The 8,831-nt window shown below is 29.3% G+C and overlaps 1 protein-coding gene across 1 annotated transcript in view; it reads right to left on the bottom strand.

Moving 5' to 3' along the window:
- The window catches only part of LOC105620110, a 12,202-nt gene extending 7,000 nt beyond the window's left edge, over nt 1-5,202 (bottom strand). Inside the window, exons 1-2 of the mRNA XM_012201617.1 lie at nt 5,108-5,202; nt 3,253-3,369 (exon numbers count right to left, since the gene is read on the bottom strand). Of these exons, the coding sequence (XP_012057007.1) occupies nt 3,253-3,369; nt 5,108-5,202 (212 nt within the window). The remainder of the gene's footprint in view (nt 1-3,252; nt 3,370-5,107) is intronic.
- Between the last annotated feature and the right edge of the window lie 3,629 nt (nt 5,203-8,831).

Below are 8,831 nucleotides of genomic sequence, written 5' to 3'. Positions count from 1 at the left end.
TCGTCACTCTTCCGTCTCATCGTGAAGAAGATAGAGAATTGCAATAAATATTTAGACATACTGATAATGGTTTGAAGGCAAGCCGAAACGTCTCTGCGTAATTAATTCATTCGAATTGGTAATAAACGATTTTTATTCTCGCACGAAGTACTTTCATTAGCCCTTCTTTGTTCCTACATTTAATACTAATGACTCTAAAAAAAGTTGACATTTTTATGGCAAATCTCTTTAACTCTACATCAGCAAGTATTGGGTTGTCCGGAAAGTACGTGCCGATGTTGAAGAAAAATTGAAACGCAGAAGATTTAAATTTTAGTATACATTTATTAAATTATATAGATTAGTCGGCACGAACTTTCCGAACAACCCAATATATAGAGAATTTTCTCTATATTTGCATGTTTGTAATAAATTAAGAAAATTTATTGGCTCCAGAAAAAGTTAAGCTCGTTAAGATTTATAGATATGTAAATAAATAAACATTCTTAAATTTTACACAAGTATTTTTCAAAATATTTTTATATTTTTTATATTTTATATTTTTATTTTATATATTTTATATTATATAACATATAAGATAAAAAAATTATATAGAAAAGTATTAAACATAAATAATATAAACAAATAATAAACTTTTGTTTTCTATAATTTACAATCATATTACTTTTATTTACATTTTTTTAAGCTTTAATAATAGTGAATAGTAAAAATAATAAAACTCGTTTGTGGATTTCAATATGAATTTTTCATTTTGATTAAAATTTCAAACTGATTTTATTATAACTGGATTAGGCAAAATTTTGCCAGTCCTGGGTATTCAACAAAATACGTAAGACGACTGCCGTGTCCGCTATATAATCCACGGATCTGTATTTCTTAAGGTACTGCAGAAATGGTAAGTACACGTTGTTATTTCTCTTTATTATTAATTTGTGTGTGAGTCTTGTATTTTTTTTTTCGCTCGCTCTCTGACTTATTTCCGCTTCGAGGGAATCACCCCCTCTACCAATTCTGTAGCTAAGCGATCGGATTTCGTTTATCCCAATAAAGAGTAGTTGAGAATTGTTTGAGTTAAAGTATTGAAGAGTGGGGCATTCTCTCGTGCCTGACGCCTAACTAGAGTTCAGAAGAATGTTACGATAATCTGGGATAAATATTAACCTAGAGAATCGAGATAAGATTGTGTTGGAAAATTTCCAAATGGAAATTATACGAAAATGCGACAAAGTTATACGTGCTCGCGAGTACGGTTCATATACATTATTTGGTACACTCCAATATTTCAGCTGTATGATCACACAATACTCGAAGGCATGAGATCGAAAAGTCAAGTTTCGAGCACCTGCTTGTCAATCGACAAGGAGCGTCACACGGTGTGATGCGATCGCTCGACAATATTCGTGTTCCTTGCTAATTACATATGCGACGTTGAATATCATTGACATCGTAAATATCATCAATTGATTCACGCGCAATTACAACGCAGAGAGAACAGTGCGATATATCACAATCCCACAAGGTCTCTTTTCACAGAAACGATGCGAGTGGGAACAGCATCCAGATAGGAATTTATTCACGAAGCATTGAAAGAGAAGTAACCTAGTTAGAAATTCCATACCACCGTTGCGTTCTTCTCATCTTCATTCGTCACGATCACATTTTTTCTTTATTCTTTTTCTCTTTTCTCTTTTACCGGTCGTCTTTCGATGCAATTATGTTATTCAGCAGACGTCGTTGCATTACAATTTGTAAGCGTATTTGTCAAAGTGCTTCGTTGTTTCTTTTTTCAATTTTTCTTACTGAAATCGATAGCACGCGTATCAATGTCGCGAGATATGAACTATGAGACTATTACTAATTTAATTACCAAAAACTTTATTGTCGTACTGTTATACCGTTATTTCTGTTTTCAACAGAGCTTAAAATATTTCTCTAAGAATACGGAAGATTACTTTTCTAATCTATCTATATAACACAGACCTTTAAAAAACATTTTAAAGATGTTCAAAGGATATCTTTTGAATGTCTTAAGAACGCTCTCAGGCTGTCTCTCGTATGCTGGAGAAATAAAAATATTCAAAGCGTTATTTGTTTTGCATTAATTTTTTAATACGAGAGTTAGGAGCGCCTTTTTTTTTTCTATCATTTGCATTTTCACTTCTTGTTTTATTTCTGTAATTATTTTATGTAGTTCTTTAGCTGCAATACCGTATACAAGTTACTTAAAGAATTTGAAGAATTTAAGAAGCAACAAGTGCAACTGCGGTAGATGAAATCTTTAATGGCACATTAAATAAAATGTTATTACGTATTTTTCTTGATCTGGCTATGTCCTATACATTGCATGAGTGTAGGTGATGTACACTCACATCGACTTTTTAATTTTTCTTATAAGCTTAAAAAAAAATCATAATTTGAAGGTCTCATTATATTCTTATACATTATTCAAATGTGGGAAAGTATATATATATCTTTGTTTAAATGTACATATATGAATTCATTTATATGTATGTAAGAAATAAGTGACCTATGTGATAACAGAAAACTATAATGTATTTTTATAATTTTTTTATAATTTTTTAATGTATTTCTATAATTTTTTTGGGGGTTTTTCAATTTGTAGTTTCTCCACAGCTATTTGTGTTTTTCTTCTTTTATTCTAGAGAAGGATTTTTTATTCTGTAGAAGAAAAAATGAAATGAAATGCGCGTTTCGTCATTAAATTTATTTCTATTGAAAAAAATATCAACTAATAAAAATATATAGTTATAAATAAGTCGCTTATATTTTGTTATAATATGTCAATTAGATTTTTTAGACATTAAATATAGACAATTTTAATTTTACTATCAACAGCGTTTTTTTTGCCTTCTTAAAATAAGTGAATAAATGTTGCATATAAGTGATTACGTTTAAAAAACGTATCTAAAAAATTAATGACATAATTCTTATCATAACGTGATTAACTTCCTAGTGATTATCATTTAATCTCGTCTGCGTTACGCAGACAAGATTAAATGATAGTCACAATTATTAATTATTGACGAATTTCAAATGGATGATTTTAATGTTAGAATGTTATTGGTAGCACTTTTTTACCGCATTAAATGTGTTTAAGAGAAAGTTCTGCATATAAGCGAATGCATTTAGGAATATACTATTGTAAAAAAATTAATAAAACGAACGATATATAAATAGAAAATTGATTAATTGGATTATTGCAGCTCGAAACAAATTAGAAAATAAACTTACAACTTAGCTGGGTTCACTTTTCCGAATCCTACGGGAACCACGATGCCCTTCACATTTTGCAGCGCTAAAAGTGTCTCGAGTTCGGCGAGTCTTTGATCAGAAAGGCGTTTCTGCCGACTGCAATAAATCGAAAATTTTATAAAATATTCTAATAAGAATCGTTCGAAAAATATCAATATAGATAAAGTCTACTTTCTTTGAAGATTATTTTTCACAAAAATCCCAATTCGCGTGTGACCATCAACAATTGATTATACTCAAGACAATTTTAATTTTAATACATTGAAGACAAAAAGAATGTACCCGTCAATATTCGCGCTAATCTTTTAAATGTATGCGATGCACAATGGACCAGAATCGATTCTAGCCGGCCAAAAATAAAAAAACAAATTATTGCATTTTTTGTTGTATATGATTAAATTAGCTTCTAATATAAATGAAAATATAATATAAATATATAGTATAAACATTATTTTTAAACAATTTTTTAAAATAATTGAAATAATTAAGATCAAACATTCACTACGGCTATAAGCTAATTTCGTGTATAACAAAAATGTCACCACTTTATTTTTTGACTTTTATAACAAAAATGTCACCACTTTATTTTTTGACTTTTGGCAAACTAGAATCGATTCTGGCCCACTGTGCGACACAGATTAGATAGAGCGCGCGACAAAGTCTCGATTATATTTAACAAACATATTATCATCGGATTATTCGGAAATTTCAAAAAAGAAGTCACTTTGTTTCCGTGGACAGAAGTTAAAATCGTTGGGATCTCAATCTATTACACTCCGCATTATTTTTGCTCTATCTACATATCTATGCGAAATTATTCGCACAGCCAATCGCTATTACGTGATAACGAAACGAAAAGAAATCGTAATTTCAAATAAATCCAATTTTACGCTAGAAACGAAGTGATATCAATCGAACAAGAGTGATAGGCGACGTAAAAACTAAATCGACGTTGAATTTGAATTTCATCGATCGCGAAGAAATCAGGATATCGCAATAATTTCACGAATTGCCTCATGACATTCCAAACTACACGATCTTATACGACTATTTGATAATTGAATGCGCGATCTGTCTTAGAATTTCAATCTAATTTGATTTTCATCCGTTCGTACTTTAGAAGGTTTAAGATAAACATATAGTGCAATAAAGACCAAGATTAAATGAACTTAATATTGAAGAAGATGTTGGAAAGATGTAATGGAAAAGGTAAAAAAATAGTAAGTATCAATTGCATTTAGAGAAAAACTATAAAGGCAACAACTATACAAGTTTTATGTGTACATTTATTCAATTATACTATGTAATTATTACTGAAAGTTGCTGGATAAGAATTACATGTATCATTCATTTTTCAAATGTATTGTATAAACGTGCAAATGTATTGTATAAACGCGCTTATTGTATAACAATCACTTAGTTTAAGTATAAAACTTATATACTTGTCATCTTTATAGTCACATTATAGTTATATTGTCATTACTACATAAAAAAGCGATTTTGCTGAAGTCTAAAAAAGCAAATCTAGAAATTTAATTGATACAGATTTGAAAATAATTATGTTGAATTATCAAAATAATTATATATAGAACATTCAAGTATTGTGAGTAATGCTGCAAAAAGATTTGATAGGAACCAAGTTGTGCATCCTATATAATTACTTTGATAGTCCAACAAAATTATTTTCAGATTTATTTGAAAATATATAGCCAAGTTTTTAAATACTTTAGTAAAATTGTTCTCTCTGTGTATGTCTTTCTCTAAGTATGAAGTAAGATAAAATTGAAAAAAGAAAAGAGGTAAATGTTTAGAAAAGACTGTTAAAAAAAAGTACCTCAGAAGCCACTGTGGCGGCCTGGCATGCGCCGTCTCCGACAGCAGAGTCACGAGCAGAACGCATACAATCGGCGTGCTGACTGATAGATTCATCTTCACGCGCACCACAATTAATTAATGTGAAACGAATGAGAGCTAATTAAAGATAATTGCCTACGTTTATACCACGAGTAATTTAGTTCTGACACCGATTGTCACACACTTGTTGCCTCTCTATATCTCGCACGTTTATCAAGAGGATTATTTCTTTCTATCTTTTCTGTCACTGATACAGACTTCTAACTAATACAATCGCGTGTCGCGTATACTCGTTCTTTCTTCTTGCGTCGATTTTGCCTCCTGATGAACTGTAGCTAGTCTCCACTGCATCGAGAATATATACCCGCGTTACCGCCCTCTCTATCCCCACGCTGTCGTCGTTAACAAGATCGTCTCCCACCTTCACTTCATCGGTACGGATCCACCCTCGCTTTTTACACAATATATCTACTCGCGATCCCTTTTTTTAAATTCCGAATCTACTTTCTTTCCCTCCCTAGCAAAAGCATACAATTTTTTTTTCTTTTTGTTGCGACGTCATAATAAGCACCGCAGTAGCAGTGATTTCAATATTGAAAATGACGTACTAAAGTATATAAAGTATGTATACAAGTACTAATAAATTATTTCAATATGGAAAAATGCAAATGACTTCAAAATACATTCGTATTCTTTGCAGAGCAAACAAAATAAAATATATTTGTAAAAAATGTATTGTTGACGTATTCAGAAGTATGTATAATAAAACTCTACTCGCCAATAAACAATTCCTCTCTATTTTTTTCTCTTCTTCTTTCCTTACATAACGTCTAAAACTGTCGCAAAGTACGGCCATCACATTTTGTCAAGAATAGTTCTCACACAAAAAAGTTTTCTAAGACTGTTTAATTTATATTAAAAACTCCGAAATTATACTTGCGAGGACTTGTGTCACACAATACTGCTAAGCTAATTCGACTATAATTCGACTATATAAATCCAAACCGATTTTTATTGTCATCAATACAGCAAAAAGTAGTATATAAAAAAATGTTTTCTTTTTTATTCTTAAATCTAACTAGAATTTGGAAATTCCGTATTTTTCACACGAAGTCTCACAAAGTTTCAAGTAACAAGAAATCGCAATAAATTTCGTTTCATAAGCGAATGTAATTTTGTCATCTTCAATTCTGGACTTAAAATATTATCTGTTCGTTTCATTCAAAAGAATGTAAATTTATCATCGTCAATTCTGGACTTGCGAATAATTGTTAATATTTATTATTACAGTTATTATTTTTTTAAATATTTTTAACATCATTTATAACTTATTGTACTGATAATGGTCAAGACTTGACCGAAACGTCTACTTATTAATGAAATAATTTTTTAAAATATTCCACTTTTGCTAAATACATCTTGTGTTGTGGCTCTTTATTATTTATATTTTATGTAAAAGTTTCATAAAACCAAAACAGGAAGCAATATTCTCTAAATTTCGCAAAAAGAGTACAATAAAATCCTAAAAAAAGGTGTTACAAAGATACTCCAAGTACATAAATTCATTCAAAAATATGTAATGAAAAAAAGAACTTATTTCAAATATTAAATTGTTCAAAAATAAATATAAGATCAATATAATTAGCCAAGTATATTACTATAAAAAAAGATCTTGAAAATTCTATAAAAATCTTATTCGAAAATTATCTACGAAAAATGAATATATTTATCAATGTGTGCAATTACTCAACAATTATATGCAATAAACATTTAATGCATCCAAAAGTATATGCAGTAATTAATAAAGATTTAATGTATTTAAAAGCTTGCATTTACATGCAGGACTGTGTTTAGATTCCCTCCCGATGACCCTAAATGTCATATTACCTTGTTACTCATCGAATGTTAAACAAAGATAACATGATATAATAGGATGATATCTGAAGGGAAGTATCTAAGAATCTGAACATGCTCCAACTAAAGTTTAACGCATTTACTTTCTCTTCATACAAATTTTAAATCGCATGAAACGAACTTAAAATGATTAAAACGATCAATAGTAAAGCAGAACTTGGTGTGTTCATTTAGGATTTTAATATATCGCTCAACATATGTCACAAAGTTGCATCTTATCGCACGCTCTTCCCTTACTCGATCGTAAAATTAATGATAAGTGACTCGCGTTTTTGTAATATTGGTAATTAAAATTAAAATAATGGCCACATTGTTAGATATTAAAGGATCAAATTAAATCAATATCAAATTAAATCCGTAATATAAATAACATTTTGTTATTTTTACTTCCAAGTATGTCAAAGTGTATTCTTTTAATACCAACATATGACTAAAAAAACTAAATTAATTCATTTCTGTGTCGTAAATTGTTTCAAATTCTTTAAAAATAAATGACGTTCATATTAATTTAATAAATAATAAACTAAATTTGAGTTAAATTAATACGTTTCTTCAGTTAAATAATTTAACTCTATTGTTTTAGTTAAATTAACAACAATATTGAATATAAAAACAATATATACGAATTAAAAGTAATTATAAATTGAGTATAATTTTTGATATTATGAATCACAGTGCAATCACTGGGACGTTCGCTTCTAATCTAAACTGTCTCGTTCTAGAATAACTTTTTTCTGGTTTGAGTGGTTTGTTTTTAATCTTCGTGTCTCTTTGCGTTTGTAAAAATTGCCAGACTCGTAATTACCTACCTCGAGCACTTTGAAACTAATTATGATGGCGCGTACTTAAAAATTTTAATTACTTTCTTTGTATAATATACAAATTACACAATTCTGAATAATGTCGTCCTGTGCACCCACGTCGCTGAACAGAGGAGAACAAAGGTTCTTACTTTCAAGATCCGTTCTAACTTCATATGAGAAGCAAGATCATCTTTCTATAGTCTCTATTCGTCTCAATAATGCAATATTTTCTTCACGACGCACAAAAGGATGAATAATGGAAAATTAATAAAAGCGATGCTATCGGACAAAATAGAAGCAATCGTGCGCGAAATTGACAATGTTTTCAATGACAAAGAAAAAAAAGATAAATATACGATTAAAAGATCGATATTAGTTCTTTTATTCGACTTTCACGTTATTATCATTTATTACGCTTTTTCTCTTCGGTGATCGAGTTAGAATTTTAATTAAAATATAACAGATGACAAATGATTTAACGCGTGTATTATTATATATGTATATACCATTGTTCCCAGCGCATTGTTTTCGAAATTGTCCACGTTCTGTCTTCCGCTTTATCTCCCTCGAATTGTTGTTAATTTTCCTTGTATGTGATATATAATCCTTCTCTCGGAAAGATTATATTAAAAAATGTAGAATACAGGAATGCTTTTGTTGAATTTTTGATTAATTCATTTTAGCATGTTACTTGCATACTCAATTTATTTAATCTAAAAAAATATTGCACAATGCAATAATTTGTAAAAATAATATTTAATGATAAGGAATATTGGTAAAGAATCATTCTTTTAAATGTAGATATTTATTTAAATTTATTGCAATTTTGCAATAACCACTAAAAAAATATTGAACAAAATATCACGAATCGAAATATGAGTTCAAAAATTTGTGTTTTTTCAAATATCAAATATACTATAAATACAATAATTTAATAAAATAAAAACGTTTGTAATAATAATTAGATTTTCCAACTACGTAAAAAGT

Source organism: Atta cephalotes, assembly GCF_000143395.1.
Source record: "Atta cephalotes unplaced genomic scaffold scaffold00024, whole genome shotgun sequence".
Taxonomy (NCBI): Eukaryota; Metazoa; Arthropoda; class Insecta; order Hymenoptera; family Formicidae; genus Atta; species Atta cephalotes.
Note: the sequence above shows the minus strand (reverse complement) of the source record. Positions and strands in the feature narration are given on the sequence as shown.